At 37.4% G+C, this 17,834-nt stretch overlaps 1 protein-coding gene across 2 annotated transcripts; it reads left to right on the forward strand.

The window, feature by feature from the left end:
- The first annotated feature begins 3,765 nt into the window (after positions 1-3,765).
- RXYLT1 (ribitol xylosyltransferase 1) lies at positions 3,766-16,461 on the forward strand. Of its 2 annotated transcripts, none has more exons than XM_081331640.1 (6): positions 3,766-3,926; positions 8,211-8,372; positions 9,875-9,977; positions 11,814-12,128; positions 12,420-12,590; positions 13,986-16,461. In XM_081331640.1, exons 1-6 carry the CDS (start codon positions 3,785-3,787, stop codon positions 14,404-14,406), a joined length of 1,314 nt encoding a protein of 437 aa, XP_081187766.1. In that variant the 5' UTR covers positions 3,766-3,784; the 3' UTR covers positions 14,407-16,461. The 2 variants fall into 2 exon arrangements, with proteins under 2 accessions (XP_081187766.1, XP_081187765.1); XM_081331639.1 differs by lacking the exons at positions 3,766-3,926; positions 8,211-8,372 and adding exons at positions 8,391-8,639; positions 9,118-9,274.
- Positions 16,462-17,834: the final 1,373 nt, after the last annotated feature.

Raw genomic sequence — 17,834 nt, forward strand, 5'->3', positions numbered from 1 at the left:
ACAGATACAGCTGAACCAGTGTCCAGTTCCATCCTGCAAGGGACGCCTTGCAGCTCGACTTAAAGCCGAAGTTTTGGCTTAAGGGGACGGTGAACTCCAGTGCGGCAAACACTCCAATGACTGGAGCAGAATCCTACTCTATGCTACCCTGTGGCCCCAGTACCTCTCTTGATTGGATCGTCTGATTGGCGGTCCTTCTGGCGACCTCTACAGATTGCTGTGATGTGGCCGGTTTTCCCGCAGGCCTGACACATGGCTGTCCAGAACCGGCAGTCCACTTGTTGGTGGCAGCTGCCACAGCCCAAACACCAAAGGAAGGGAATTGCCTTGTAAGGGGGCTTCAGCTTGTCGTGATGCCGTTGGATGTTGTCAACTTCATGGTCGGAGTCGATGTCTTCAGAATGCTCGTTGTCCTCGTGGACAGCTTCCTAGTGAGGAATGCTTTTGGCGGGCCGCAACGCCTTCATGGGCCTGCTGGCAGCCTTGTCGCTTCTTGGAGCGAGAGAGTCTCTTTTGCAAAAAGTTTTTGTTGTAACGGAAGACCAGCCGCAGGAGATGATGATCGGTCCATGACAGGGGCATAACAATTGGGGAGCCCCCACCAAGATCATCTAACCACCGACCAGATAAGAAAACCAAGTCAAGGGTGTGACCTCCCTCATGAGTCGGTCCAAGAATTACCTGCGTCAGGTCCATGGCCGTCATGGAAGCCATGAACTCCCGAGCTACCTCAGATGCTCCTCCCAGGGATGGTAGATTGAAGTCTCCCAAAACCATAAGTTTGGGAAACTCAATCACCAGCCCTGAGAGGATATCGAGAAGCTCAGGCAGGGCTGCTGCTATGCGACTAGGCGAAAGGTACACGAGCAGCAAGCCCAACTGCGCCCTGGGACCAAACCTCAATAAGAGAGATTCACACCCGACTATCTGAGGAACGGTGGCCTCCTGCGGACATAAGGTCTCCCTCATAACCACAGCCACTCCCCCACCCCTACCCTGAGTCCGAGGCCGGTGTAGCACCCGGAAGCCAGGTGGGCAAAGATCAACCAGGGGGATACCACCCTCTGGGCCCAACCAGGTTTCCGTGATGCAGGCCAGGTCCGCTTGCTCACCCTCGACTAAATCCCGGACGAGGGGAGCCTTATTAGCAACGGACCTGGCATTCAAGTACACCAGTCGGAGCTCAGGTGGCTGCACATCCCCGCTCCCAGAACCTTGGGTCGAAGGCAGAGGGTCGGAGCGCCTCACCGCTTGTAGGTAGCGGAGAGGCCCTCCCGGAGGTCGGTACGGCCCTCTGATCTTACACCTGCTGCCATTCCCTATCGTCGTGGGAATTGGCAATCCCACGACCCGCTCCAGAGCTCCAGAGATGACCGACCCCGGCTCCCCCTCAACGCGATCTATCCTAGGCCTGGTCTGAACAGCAGTTGGCGGATTACCCCCCCTCTCCAACCAACCACAACCCTCCCCCCTCCCTAACCCTACAAAAAATCTGGCTAAAAAAGTAATCAGGGGCCTCTTATTAAATTTATATCTTAGGCCCCTGTTACTGCCCAGCCATCTCTCAGGGACCCAACAGTCGGACCCGTCATCAAGAGGCAAATTAAAAGGTAAGGCGGGTCGCTCCCAGGATGGGGGGGCACCCCTGAGAGCGAGTAAAACCGTGCTGGAATACCTCAAAACCATGGTAAAATTGGGTAAAACAGCAAAAACAGACCCAGATCGAATAAATAAAATGGGAGGATCTTAAAAATGGAAGGAGAGTATCCAGACTGCAAACCCAGCTCTTCTGCCACTAGAAGAGCCTCCTTGCACCTCCTTGCACAGAAAATCAGCTACAAAGCTTGTTTGAAGTGAGATAACCAGATGCCAGTTGATACTAAGAAACTTTTTCTTATCAGGAGGTAGTCTCCGGATATCCTTCTCTAAATTATCTTTTCAGTTTAGGAATGTTAAAACTATCTAATCCAGACATCCCCAACCTTTTGGACACCAGGGACCAGTTCCATGGAAAGAAGTTTTTCCACGGACCAGAGGGTGCATGGTTTTTGTGTGCTGCCTGCATCTTGCGGATGGAGCTTTGCTTGTTTGTGCGGACCAGTTGCTGGCATGCCGCGGCCCGGTACTGGTCCACGGACCAGAGGTTTGGGACCCCTGATCTAATCAATCCATACAATCATAGGATAAATGTTTTCCTACATTCCAGTCTGTAAAGAGCCTGAACATAGAAAATAAGTCAAATTAAAATACAAAGTAACTATGTTAACTAACAAATTACAAAGTTTGTGTCAGGTACCCCTCATTGGTTTCTTTCAGAAAACAAGGCAGAGAATATTGTAGTGGATTTAGCATACAAGAATAAAGATTTCAGGTTGAAAGGAAAAAATTACAGTCTGAAGAGATCAATAGAATTAATTATTTAGGGAAGTAGCAAACACACTTTCACTGGTTGTGTTCAGAAAGAGGATTGAGAGCCAATTTTACAGGATATTTTAATCTGATTCCTACACAAAGCAGGAAATTTGAACTTTATGCCCTTTTCAACTTAATTAATTCTAAAACCGGACATGTTAATCAAGAATGAATTACTATGTTTTTTTAAAAAACCGACTCACATTTCAAAGAACATAAACAAATAATATAAAAATATGTGCTATCATAATGTTTTTTATTTTTAAATCATTCACTGGAGAAAAAAATTACCATTCTCCCCACTGCTCAACAAAATATAAATAATATTTTATTGAGCAGGGGCTGGGGTGGGGGGTGAAATGGTAAATATATACAAAACATAATATTTGTTACGTTCATGAATTTTCTCCCACTCCCTCATAACTTCAACAATCATCAGGAGATTTGCGGAATTACATGTATATGGGGGGGAACAGTAAATACCTGGTATTCCTCCAAGTTAAAAAAAGATTTTCAATGAATTTGGATCAGAGATATCACATCTTGAAATTCTATCAGAAAACATTCAATTCTTCTTGTAATCAAAACAATTTATCAGCAGAAGACAAATGACAAATTACTTTGACTTCAGCTAACTTGAAACAAGTACTAAATATACTGTATATAAATATACAGTACTAAATAACATATTTGAAAAAGCACCATTTTATTATATATATGTAAATTGCAATGTATTAATCAAAAATTATATTTGGTGCAATGTATTAATCGAAAACTATTTTTGGTGTTTAGCTCTATGTATTGCATTTGCAATACTACCAGGTAAGTTATTATGCTTAAACTACTCTCAAAGCAAAATAAATTTTTGAGCTAAGAACTTCTGGCAATGCCTTTTACAAATACTTTTATCATACACAGCTATTATAACATAGGCACCGATTCCGTGTTATCACCGCAGGAAACCAAGCCATAATAGCAAGTTTCTCTTATTTAACGTCGACCAAACAGCGAGAACTGTATAATCGGCTATTAACGATGGTTACAACTAAGTACATCACAGTGAGGAAAGCAGCAACGCTATTATTCAACAAGCTCTTTTTGCAATTATTAAAGAAGAGTAAGCCAATATTTTTCCAACTTGGTCTCTTTAAGATGCGTGGACTTCAACTCCCAGGACAGATCGCTGGCTTGGGAATTCTGGGAGTTGAAGTTCACACATCTTAAAGCGGCCACGTTGGAAAAAGTACAGTGGAGCAAGCAAATCCAAGTTCAATTCCCGTTAGGCCAAAACATTAGCCGCCTAAGTGTGGTGTCACGATGCGAAGCCCTTCTACACCTGCGCAAGATGGCCGTCTCGGTTAGGCTGTGAAGGATGCGGCTGACTCGGAAGCGGTTCTGCTCCGCTTTGTTGGCCGCCTACTTGGTCTTTTCCCTCTACGCGGCTTACAGCGTCTTCCTGAAGCCTCGCCGGCCTGCTGCCTCACGGCCGGGCCAGCGGGAGAAGCAGGGGCGAGGTAAGAAAACGGGGACGCTTCGCCCCCTCTCCCCCCCCCCAGCACCATCAGGTGGAAATAGACCGTTTTTTTGCCCATCAGGTTTCGGCTTCAAGGGTAGCCGTAAGTCTGGCAGAACTCAGTAGATCCGCATCTGCCGAGGGCTTAAACATATCTTCTGACGCATTAAGCAGTACAGCGCATGGCAAAACGGGATCCCGGCCTCTCTATTGTGTATGTTAGATAAAGCTTCAAGTAATCCCATCAAGGGATTCGCATATCCCCACAGAGTTAACTATCTTATGTTTTAACTTTCACAATTCAGAATCTGAGTGCTTCAGCATTAACGTCCGGACCTCTCCGGAGTTTCTCTGACATCTTTTAATGTCTTTTAATATGAAAATTATGGTACATATTAGATTTGTTCTATAATGGTACTGTTAAAATAAAGGAAAGAGCAGAACAGGTCCATTTGCCCTTTTGGACCTATGTTTTATAACAGCATGTAGTCAATTTAGTTTGACATAATTATGTTCTTATAAAGAGAGCTGGTTTGGTGTGATGGTTGTAGGCATCAGGCTAAAAATGAAGCTTGGTGATCTTGGGCCAATCACTCTCTTAACCCTATGAAGCACACAATGGCAAGCCTCTTCTTAAAAACCTTGACAAGAATATTGCAGGGATTTTTCCAGGCAATCAGCAGGAGTCAAGACTAATTCACCACTAAAACAAAAATTTAAGTAGTGTTCTACTGTGATTGCTTCATACTGTACATTATACAATGAAATGAAATGAACCTTTATTGTCAAAGTACAACTGTGTACACTGAGATTAGCTGAGCCTCCCTTTGTGCTCCCACCCCCCAACACACAGTGACAACAATAATAACATACTGACTTCAGTGAAACAGTTGGAATAAGTTTCTGTCCTTGTTGTAGGAGCTCCTTTTCTTTTTTTTCATATTAAAGCATAATCTGATTAACCCAGGATACCTCTGTTAGATACTACCAGCAAATCCTTTCCTACATTAGAAACTATTTTTCTATTCTAAAATAATGAGATATGGTGGAATATGGAGAAGTTGTAGAACAGAAGTTACTGTTTTTAAATAAGGAATCAGGTTAACTTTTATAAATAAATGAAAATGGATTATAAAGAGGTGCATTAATATTACAGCTGGTGGTGGGATTCAGCCTGTTCGGACCAGTTTGGCAGAACCGATGGTGAATTTTTTGTTGCCCAGGCCCAGAACAGACTTCCGGAAGCAGCATCCACACAGAGAACTGGTTGTTCACAAATTTGAATCCCACCACTGATTACAGCATTTTCATTGGCTATCAGTCCTTGTTTTCTGTCTCTCATGACTCTGTCTTTCGGATAGATGGAGTTTTTTTTTAATAGAGCTCCATCTTTTTGCCCACATTTCCCAACTCCCTCTCTCTTCTGTTTTCCACTATCTTCAGAATATATGCCAGGAATGAGTACCTCAAGTTACTAGGCTTTGATTGACAGTTTAATTGCATTCTGGTATATTTCTGATCTATTATCTAACTCCAAATAATGTTCTTATCTCATAATTTCTATAAAGGATTGTAATAATTATTTTTGTATTTCATAGGAACTGTTGAAATTTACTTAAGACATTCTTCAGTTCAGAACTGAAGAAGTTTCTTGGATGAGAAGCAAAACATTTTCAAGGAAAAAAACCAAGAAAGTCCAGTTGCCTTTTGAAAAAGCCCCTTTGGAACAACCATGATCTGGATGATTGAGAATCTCCGTAGACATTTAAAAAAATTAAAGTAAAACTTTACATGAACCCCAAGATCTTCATTTTTTCCATGCTATTGTATGTTCCCTTCACCTGTATGAAAAGCAGATGTCCAGTATTGAGGCACACTGGAAGATAACATGAGTGAAAAGCCACCCAATGTTTAAAGATAATTTCTAATTTTTAAAAAATAAGAAAAGAAGGAGCAAATTAAATGGACACCTAAATATGTAGCTGAAATCTGTGGTACCTAGTTTAGATTTATACTTCTGCTTTACCAAAGCATTCTATTGATAAAAAACCCCTTCCAATTTATGTACTGTGTGTCTGTTTAATTGGCTTAGGCAAAGGAATTCATGTAGGCTGAGGTAATAGCAATTCACTCTTTCTGAACATTGGAAAATAGCACTAGAAATTCACTTGCTTTGAAAGGGTCAACAATAAATTTTGTTATTTTCTGCTTAACAAAATGCTCAAGGAAAATCACTTAACATTAAAATAATCTATAGTAATGTCAAAGAGTAATATTCACAACATTTTATCAGACTTTAAATGTTTGCTATTCTTTTTGTCGAAGGATATTTTAAGTTGTGTAATGAGATAAGCTGCTCTTTTTGAAACTTCACCTACATAGTTATTATAATCTGTAAGCCTTAACATTAGAAAGCTGAGGAAATAACATTTCTTTTGTTTACTGTTTCTCGATATAATATTAGTTTATGCATACTAAGAGAAAATTCATATATATACACTTTTGGTGGTATGTGTGAATTAGGTTTTTGTAATATCCACTGTTTTTGTAGAGGTAGTCCTCAACTTAGAACAGTTCATTTTGTGACTGTTCAAAGTTAACAACAGCACTGAAAAAGTGACAGGACTATTTTTCATACATAGGACCATTGCAATATCCCCATGATCATGTGATCAAAATTCAGACATTTGGCAACTGAATCATATTTATGATAGTTGCAGTGTTGTGGAGTCCTGTGATCGATCACCTTTTGTGTTTCTGACAGTCAACGGGGAAGCCAGGTTTACTTAAAAACTGTGTTACTAACTTAACAATTGCAGTGATTCATTTAACTGTGGCAAGAAAATTCATAAATTAGGACAAAATTCACTTAACAACTGTCTCACTTAGCAACAGAAATTTTGGGCTCAATTGGGGTCGTAAATTGAGGACTACCTGTGTATAATATACAAATATTCTTCAACTTAAATGGCAGTTATGACTGGAATTTCTGTCTCTTAAAATGCATTCATAAAGCATGATTGCACCACTTAGTAATGACAATTCTTGCAGTCCTATTTGCTGTTATTAATCTTATGGTTATGGAGCAAGACAACTTCCTGCTGGCTTCCTACAACCAAGTCAGCGGGAAAGCTGTGAAAGAGTTGTGAGTCCCAAGCAGCTCACTAATAGGCCAGCGGTAGTAAGCCATGGGTTGAGGGAGGGGATGAATGGGTGCAGAAGGATGTGGGTAGCAAGTAAAATAAAACTAAAGTGAGATCATAAGCACAATCACAGCTTAACTTAGAGTAGGGCTTTTCAACCAGTGGTACAGGTACCACCTGTGGTACATTGGCACCTGGCAGGTGGTACGCGACCATCCTAGAAAAGTGGTAGCAGCGGAGGGGAATGAGCTGAACTGGTGGCAGCACTGCACAAGCCTGAGAGATGGCTGGAGCTGCAGGGCTGTCAGGTCAGCGGAAGCGCTAGGATCAGCGCTTCTTCGGGTCTGTCAGGGCTCAGAGGAAGCGCCAGGATCAGTGCCAGGCTCCAGCTGGAGCTCGGTGCTGATCCCGCCGCTTCTGAGTGCAGAAGAAGCACCGATCAGCTGGAATGTTACGGCATCTCCAGGGTCTTGTGATTTACATTCAGATGCTTGGCAACTGATTCATATTTATGATGGTCATAGTGTCCCAGGGTCATGTGAAGTGACCAAAACCTGCTGCAACCACCCAGCAGACGGGGGGAATAAAAACCAAACCAAACCCTCCCACCCCCGCTGGCAATTCTCAACAGAAATGCTCACAACAATGAAAACCTCGAACAGAAGAAAGAGCGCCATTGTAATTTCGAACAGTCACTAAGCGAACTGTTGTAAGTCAAGGACTACCTGTATTTCATCACTTTTTTCCTTTTTTTTTGGTCAAGTTTTTAACACCTTGCTAGGTGACTGGTGGTACTCGGATGTTGCCATATCCTAAAAGTGGTACAATGGATGAAAAGGTTGAAAAGCCCTGACTTAGAGATTGCTTAACAATCAAATTGCCGGCTCCAGTTTTGGTTGCAAAATGAAGACTACCTGTCTGCCCTGAATGGTGAAGGCTTTTCAAGATTTCAAATAGGTTCCTATCTGGAGATATTGTGGTTAATGTAGATGTTTTCATTATATGCTTTTGATACTTGATTGTTAGTATGCATACAAAATAGGTTTGTAACAATTATAATTTTAAAGGCATATTGGAGTAACTATCTCTCTTTGAAACAATTAAATGAGATTTTCATGTGATTTTTCATTTTTGATTCCTAGAACATGCTATTTTGGGAACTGAAGAATGGAATCCTTGGGAAGTTGATGAGAAAATTTATTTGCAGCAGAAATCTGCAAGTAGCCTTCAGTTGCTGAAAAAGATGTCATTGCAACAAGAACCCACAGACTTCAGGGTACAAATTTGGGGAAAAGCCGCTATTGGTAAGCATTTGTAATTAACAAAGTAAATGTTGTTTTTTAATATAATGCTGTTTTTTAATATAATAACTTGTTTAATTTAATTGCAAACTTTTATCTTCTGAACTGTCATTGTATTCAGTACATATAAGTGTTAGAAAATAATATATTTGTACCTTAAAAGGGATTCCAAGAAAGTCAGAAGTATATTTCACTAATATTGATTAGGATTTCCTCGAGAAAAAATAAAGGTCAAATTAAATGTGAAATGAAGCCTTTCATCCTTCCCAGGTGAGTAAAATGAGGACCCAGATTGTTGGGGGCAATATGCTGACTCTGTAGCACTGTGTAAAGCACTGTGAAGCTTTATATAATAAATGCTGTTGCTATTTCTCATTTATCTATGCCATATATAGTTACTGTTCAGTCAGAGGGCCAAACACCTTTTGTGTTTCTAAGGTTCTGACTTGAAACAATTCTTGCAACCTCTGAAATAATCTCATTTCAAGCACAAAACAGCTATTCCAAACTAAAAAAACGAAAAATTTTCAGAGTGATCAGAATGGTATTGGAATACTTCCAGCAAATCAAAGCAATCAATTAAAATTCAAAACTTTCATATTTTCAGTGTAATTTATAATGAGTCTTTGTATCTGTATGAACAAAAACTATGCTTTGCTACTTTTGAATCTAATGTGCTTATTATATGTGAATAATCAGTTGTTAGTGCTGTGCAAATTACAGAACTTAGTTCTTCTTTTGAAATTAGTGTTAGATATGTTTACTGGAAGGTAGCATCGGTGAATTGTATTCAAGAAAGAAGCAGCAGTTATTTTCAAGCACATCCTGGAGAAAAGTGAAAATCACCTTTTTCCGGAAAGGCTATTTCCTTGTTCCCTTCCTGATTTGACTTCTTAGGAGCAACTGTAAGTTAGGGTCTCATTATTTCATTTGTTTTACAAAATGTATTAAGTCAATGTAAGATATCAAAACTATGGAAACCCTGCTTTCTAGGATTTACTATTAAAAAAATCACAACTGGGCAAATCTGAATGTTCCCATTCTATTTATAGATGAACTAATTCTTTAATATCTCAGGCATCCCACACTTCCTGTTTAGCTAGTATTCGGAGGAATAATGACTTAATAAAAATTTCCATCTCTTGGTAAACAGCTTGAATGGAGCAGATTATTTATTCCTAGGTGAAGAAGCTGCCATTTCTGCTTTGAACATCATTATTCTGGAATCAAACCTTGGTTGTGTAAAAGCTCTGTTATTTGCCCATCAGCATTGTATGGAGACAGCTAATTTTTATTCCTTAATGTTTATAATTGTATTTTATTATTTACACTTAATAGCTATGGCTTACTATAAATCTACCTAGCTAATTTGTATTGCATTCTTTCTTGAAATTATTCTGCTTTGTTTTATTTTTCTATATATTTATCTTGGCTACTTTTATCTTATTAATTTTTAGAACATCAAATATTTCCTTAATCATTACATTGTAAATTGTATTTTATAGGCCTTTATTTATGGCAGCATATCTTCGAAGGTTTGCTTGAGCCTGCAGATATAAAAGCTCAGTGGAGAGAAGGAAGCATAAAAATAGGAAAATCATATTTCAGGTATCATCTGTATGATGTGTCTTTTCAATGTACAGATAGTATTTTCATAGCCTAGTATAATTTGACACATTAAATAATGGGAAATGCCTATATGAATGTTTATTCAACAACATGGATTCTTCCTGTCCTATTTAGTACTAAAGAATATCTTCTGTTGTCAATGGGAGAAATAAATAGATTCTTAAAACTGGGTTTGAGGAACCTTTGATTTGTCTGTTCTAAACCCTACCCTTTATACAGATTTTTTATTTTTTGTTTTTTATATTCAATTAGTGGCAGTAAACCATTGCAGACAGTGATTTTCAATACAGAAAATTTACCTAACCTGTATTTTTCACAGATGAATCAAAACTAGATGTAATAATAAACTACCGTATTGTTATTTGAAAAAGGAAATGAATTGGACCTTATCAGTTTTCAAAACTGGTTTATGAAGATGAAAGGACAGACACTTTTGGCCTGATTTCACCTCTTCTGGCTTTTTCCCCATGCATCATAAATATAATCAGCAGCTCCTGATTTCTACAGTGATCGGACTCTACGAGATAAGATTACCCATACCTATGTTAGAATATAGTAGCCATAGGGAATATGATTACTAAAATGTCACCTTAGCACAATAGGCCAGCATTTCCTTACATTTACACATATATTAGTATGTGGCTAATATATAGCTTTATTTTACATTTCCAAATCCTAGGAAGATTCAGAAAATCTTGTATAGGTATTTTGAGATTTGGATTGGTTGAGGATTAATAAACCAAACTTTAATTCAGATAAAACAGAAATACTACATAAGCTGAATGACTTTGCACTCCCTTAAAAAAAAGTTACACAGCTTGGGAATTCTGGATTCAGCATCATAGGTGGAGGAAAGATTACTCTGTGTGCTTTTTTTTTTAAACTTTGCTGGATTTGAGAAAGCACCCTTTTTACATTTAACATATAATGCTTCCATTTAGCCTGGATGCAGTAATGGTTTAATGAGGTGCTACCCACAAAGCATAATATTTTCAGCCTCCACAAAATGAAAGTGCCTAGGGATTGGAGCTTATATTATACCAAAACTTAAGTGCAAGGATGTGTTTCTATGAAAGATGAGCTGATAAGATAGCCAGTGGGCATAATCAATCACATGATCAGTCAGCTTTACTTCCTGAAAAACATAGGCTACTTCAGCTTTGATTGCACTGATTAGATTCTTTTTACACTGTGGTATTGTTACGTTTAAAACCAAAGCAATCCTTTTGTTTCTATCTTACTGGTTTGCTTTCAGAAATATGATGTTATGGTAGATATACAGAACTGAATTCAGGTTAGTCACACTATATTAGGCAGGATATTTCTTTAAGTCCTCCATGCAGCCTAATAGCAATCTTTCATTTGGCTAATTAGGTCCAGACTCCTTAAAGTTTTGAAATTAGCCAAGATTGAGTAAATGCTACTAACCTAACAGGACAAAAGGACACTGGTATGTTAACAGAAATCTCAGCAGCCTTATGTAGTAGTCTCAGTATTTGTATGATAAATAATGGCACCATTGTGTTTCACTTCGCATCCACATTGTCATAACAGTGAGCTTTAAGACTTTGCATTAAGGGATGACATTGACAGATTGTAATTCCCTTTTGGTATTGGAGAAGTTGTACAGTGCTTTTATATATCCTATAAAAGAGGAGAGTAAAATTATTTTTAGTACCAATAGACACAACTGGCAACTGTTACTTAAAGTGGCTCTATGTACATATATGTGTAGCAGTGTATGTGACACATACACCATATACACACACATATACACCTGTGCACTTTTTTCTGTTTGTGCTTTGTTGTTTACAGTTTCATCACAGGCCCATCTGTAATTCCTGGTTACTTCTCTGTAGAAGCTGAAACTGTTGTCTTAATACTGAATGGCAGAGAAGAGGGAAAGATCTCCTATGCCACTCAGTGGCTACATTATGCACAAACACTAGTGCAAACGCACAAGCTGCAACATGTTGCTGTTGTGTTGCTTGGGAACGAACAGTGCAAAAATGAATGGATTTATCCTTATTTAAAATCCTATGGAGGGTTTGTGGAACGATTTTTCCTAGTTTATGACAGCCCCATAGTGAATGAAGAAGATATTTTTCAGTGGCCTCTAGGAGTAGCAACGTAAGTATTGAATGTAATCAAAGAGCAGTTTTAAAATTTGCATGAAATTTGAATTTTTTCTCAGATTCTTGTATATAAAATAAATTAACATGAAAATAGTTTTAATATTTAAAACTTTGTAAAATTTTTGACTTATAAACAAATAGATGACAGTGCAATCGTGTGTTGCCAAATTGAAAAATAAATACCACTGAGTCAGTTATTCCCAGATCATATAGGATTGTTCTCTTTTAACACGCCTAATATTCTTTTCAATCCAATTAGTATGTTTATGAAATTCTTTGTTTATAGTTATAGACATTTTCCTGTGGCTGGACCAAGTTGGTCAATGCTCCAAAGACCAAGACCATATCAGTGTAACTTCTTGGGAACTGTTTATAAGAATTCATCTAGAGAAATTGTGTTGGAGATATTGATGCAAAGTGGGCTTCACAAGCTCTGTTCAATTTCAGCCAGAGAACAGTAAGAAACATCATTTGTAATCATGAAACCTTTAAGAAATTAAAATATTGTATTTTTCACTTCCCTTCAGTAGCAATATAATGTAATCATTTTTATAATAATGGAGGAAAATAGCCAACATTATTGGGGATAAGAATGTTTTAAGGGTTCTAACTGATGCCTTTTAAAAATGCTGCAGGTGTTTACATATGAAATTTAAATGTGTGAAATACAGTGAAGTTCTGCTACAGGATCAGAGACTCAGCTGATCACAGCTTCTGTGAATTCCCTTCTAAGAATGTCTCTAAGAATGTTACTATCAAATTCCTGGGTGTGCAGTTAACAAGTAGGCTGGCTTGGTCGCTCAACAGTGAGACACTGGTGAAGCAGGCACAACGGCACCTGCATTTTCTGCATCGCATGAGAAAAGCACATCTTCCTTCCCCTGTCCTTACCACTTTCTACAGAGGGACGATTGAGAGCATCCTGTCATACAGCATCACAGTCTGGTTTGGAAGCATTACTGCTTTCAGACAGGAAGGCGGTGCAAAGAGTGGTGAGGATGGCTGAAAAGATTATTGGCAGTTCCCTCCCTCCCATCCAGGACATAGCATATGAGCATTGCTTGAGCAGGGTCAACAGTATTGTCTGGGACACCACATCCTCTTCATGACCTGTTTTCCTTGTTACCTTCTGGGAGGAGGCTTCGTGGTATCCAAAGCAGAACAGCCAGATTCAGTCAGTTTTGTTCCATATAGTATTAACCTTCTGAACTCTAAAGCTTCTGAACTCTAAAGCTTCCTCCTTCTGTTATGTATTCAAGATGAACAGTGATTAATATTTATATGTTACTTATATGTAAGGGTGTAGGTCTATACATATGTGTATATAGTATATTTAAATGTGTGTTGTGTATGTGTACACTTTGAGAGCAAGCAACTAAATTTCATTTTTAATGTATGCCATTGTTCCCACAGTAAAAAATGACAATAAAATTTATCTATCTTAACTTAGAAAATGGCATTATCTGAGCTCAGATGCTAAACAAAATTGAGCTTGATAAACTCTTGTCTTGAGACCTTCAAGGAAAATAGATTTATAGACTGGACAGAGAAATCAAAAAGACATTTTTGCTGTTCTGGTGCCAAAAATGAGTGCAAGAAATCACTAGAAGTCAGAGGAAATTTGCTTTGCTTAAATCCAAGATAATTTATAAAAATATAATCTAGTTACTAAGTATAATAGTAATAATTGAATAGATTTTAATGATTTGCCTAATCTTTAGGCATTTCTATTGCTGCTGTAGCTACTACACTGAAGTATTATACTGAAAATAGATTGTGAATGTTTATATTTTATTAGTCATTTTATTTACTTTAAAACAATGCATTTTCAGACTCTGTTGTCTTGTTTTAGGTGGACTCCTCAAGAAACTAATGAGAGTTTGCGAATCTATCAAGATGCATTGTTGGAGAGTGATCTTACATTATGTCCAGTGGGAGTAAATACTGAATGCTATAGAATCTATGAAGCTTGTTCATTTGGCTCTGTTCCTGTGGTAGAAGATGTAATGACACCAGGCAATTGTGGAAATTCATCTGTGCATCATAGAGCACCACTGCAATTACTAAAGACCCTGGGAGCTCCCTTTATCTTTATTAAAAACTGGAAAGAGCTTCCTGCTGTTTTAGAAAAAGAGCAAAATATGACTCTACAACAAAAGATTCAAAGAAGGAAAATACTTATGGAATGGTATCAGCAGTTCAAAGCGCAAATGAGACAAAAATTTGTTAGCATCTTAGAAAAAGCCTTCTTACCTATGAATAAAGGTGATTGATTATGATTTCAGTATAAACTGAAATATGGTTTCTTGCAGTCTTTCAGTGAAATAACATTTTTTAAAAGAAAACACTTTTTGTCATTTCTTGTAAATAAAAATATGAAAACATTCAGGAAAAATAAATGCATATCTGTGATGTAGAAATGTTGCACGAATGCTAGCTCTTCCTAACGTGTACACATGACAGATTCATTTTAAATGCTCTTTTAAATTGTGGTCTTTAAATCCACTTCCCTGGAGGAAGCTTATTGAAAGGCAGCAGATGTGCCTTGTGTGATAATGTGTAGAATGTTTTTCATTACCTGTGCAGTATGTAATATTATTTGGATGCTATTTTTAATTATTTTTTTTACTTTTACTCCAGTAAAGTAAATTATAAAAGTTCTGTTCAGAAAGCAGATCTCACTAAGGAAAAAAAAAATGCTTTCATTTTGTCGATAAAATGTAATTAATTGTAAATTATTCAGCTGTTTTCATGGCAAAGCAGAAATTCACTGTTTGGAAATGGTATTAACAAGGATAACAAGCTTTTTTTAGCTTTTTAGTTAAAGTTAAAACTTTTTAAGAAAAGTAACTGTAAATCAGTTGTTTTGATTTCAGTAAAAAGTCTTAAGTTAGTTTATTATTATTGTTGTTACTATTTTCAATGTTTATCATTGAAAATGATACAGCTACATGATTGCTATTTAATTTATTCAGTTGAATTCCAAATACAGAGTATTTTAATTACTGTCAGGTATGCTTAAAATTAAATATTGGAAAAATTATTCCAAATGAGCCAACTAAACATTAATGAAATTAAACCCTAAGATACAGATCCTTGGGACCTTTAGAATGTCAATGCATCTATTTATTTATATTTCATTCTTTGTTTTTAGAGGTTGGACAGGATATAACATTTTCCAAGGAATGAATAGGTCATGCCAAATCACTCTTAATCTTTTTTTTAATTGAATGACCAGTTTAATTGCATGGTGGACATAGTATATGCTATAGTGTATGTTGAGATCAGTAAAATTTTTGAACAATTCTCCCATTTGATCCTAATGAAGATAGCAAAATGAGTTCTAAATTATACTATAATTTTGCTGGTTAAACATTCAGACCTGAAAAGTTTGTATCAGTGGATAGCAAGCTTGAAGGAAAGTTCAAGTAGCATACCACAAGGTCTTATACCATTGTATTTATAAACAGTTTGGATGATGAGCTGTAAATAGGATTACCAAATAAGATAAACCTGGGAGAAATACGAAGGCCTTTGCTTGGATATTCTTTTGCTGAAGAGGTGAAACAGGCTTGTTAGCATCTGTCATAGATACTCTTAATTGTTATGTCTGCAGCAGGAGTTGGATGATATTCTAATATTCCATCTTTATATTGTATGATTCTCTGTTTGCGTTGCCTAGAAATGATACAATACAAAAAGGAGAAGACAGCATTAAAAATATGGACTTAAAATAATAAAAAGAAAGCATACTGCAATCCTATGTATGGCAACGACAAATAACTTGATCACAGTATATGAATCATAGTATCATAGTATGATGTATGCATTAATATACATAGTCCTCAGCTTGTGACCACAATGGGGACCACAATTTCCATTGTAAGTCATTGTGGTCATAAGTCAAGTCAGACCCAATTTTATGACAGTTAAGTGAATCACGGTCATAAGTGTGAATTCATTTTTCTAAAAGGTTTTAGAAATCGCAATCACATGACTACAGGACACTACAACCAGTGTTAATGCAAGTCACTTGCCAGATATCTTGAGTTGTGAATACATGACCATTTGGAATGTAATATGCACCTGGAGAAGCAGGGGACAGGAATTTTGGCAGCACAGAACTTTCTTAGGAAATAAATTCCATCAAAGAAAAAAGGCCAAATTAAGCAACTGTGCAGTCCCATACTGGATGGGGGAGAGGGGAAGAGGTTCAGGGTAGCCACATCCTTGATTCTCTCAGGATATATCTGGTAGGTTGGAAGATTATAGTTTTTGTTTGCAAGATTCTGTCCGTTGGATATAAGCAAATAAAGGATTAAACTTGATTGGAACTTGCTATCTCATCTTTGGGCTTGAGCCTGAATCTTTGGATGGTCCAAGAATCATAAATATAAGAACCAGTCATGTGTGAGGACTGGCCTTTTTTCAGTATTGGCATAACTTCAAACGGTTGCTTAAAATGGTCATAAATTGATGCCATGCTCAAGCTACACAAACTGTTTTACATATTTGTCTTAACATACATTTATGCATTTTGTAATATGCATTTTCTTTTCTAAAATATGAAGCCTACAGGTAGAATATAAAATACATGCCCTTGTTTAATCAAAAAAGTATAAAAAACATTAAGGCAAAGTAAGTGGAAAAGCCTACAAGTTTTCATCTGGCTCCAAATGATACTCTTGTAAAGAAAGCTTTTGCATCATGGATAGCTCTTTTTTTATGTAGGTCTATATGATATGTTTGGTACAACTGTAGAGAAGTAATGTCTGAATTTCTGGCATTTCTAATTCATTTACATTAAAAAACGTTGATTTTTTTCAGAAACACAAATATATATCCTTTGGAGATACAGAACTAGAAATTAATCTGATAGTGCACTAAACCAATGATCATACAAATTTATTTAACACCCCACCCCATTTTTATATAATGCAAAAGTTTTACAGAATTGCAAATTCCTGGTATGTTGCAGGAAGTAATATCTTGTTTGCATAGGGTGAGCAAAATGAGTTATAAAAAACCCATAGATAAAATTAAATATTCTGTATCTTATATGGATCTGCAGTTTATAAAAACTATAATAAAATCAAGCATCATAATAAACGATATAACTATATTAGGGGAGCCAGTCTGAAAGTGGTTAAGAAGACCTTGAACTCTAGCCCCACCTTGGTCACAGAACCAGGTGGGTGACTTTGGGGCAGTCACTCTCAGCCCTTGTAATGGAATGTGTGGATGGCCTTGGGCAATGAGAGGAAGAGACACTGCCTATAAGCACATGTAACTCCTAGGTAGCCCTAGCTTTGATATTGTGGCTAGTCCTGAGTTCCAGAAGCTGACCCTTCTGAGAATCTCCCAAAGCAAGGTCCCTTTAGCTTTCTTCAAATATTTTAACTGAGCCTGCTACTTATCCACCATTACAGACTTTTAAGGGCAACTCCTTCCTTCATCAAATTCAGTATAAAACTCTAGTGAATAATAGACAATAACTTCAGCTTGCATTCTCAACTAATAACTCATTCCAATCTACAAAATTAAGTTTTAAAACTAACTTTAAACAATGAATAGAATAGAATAGAATTTCATTCCCACATTAATCAGCATACATAAAAATGAAATTTCATTGCATCAGCACTCAAATATATACTACCTCCAATATATACTACATAAACATGACAAAAATGCATATAGCCAC

The sequence above is a fragment of the Vipera berus genome, assembly GCF_964194415.1.
Source record: "Vipera berus genome assembly, chromosome: 6".
NCBI classification, from domain to species: Eukaryota; Metazoa; Chordata; class Lepidosauria; order Squamata; family Viperidae; genus Vipera; species Vipera berus.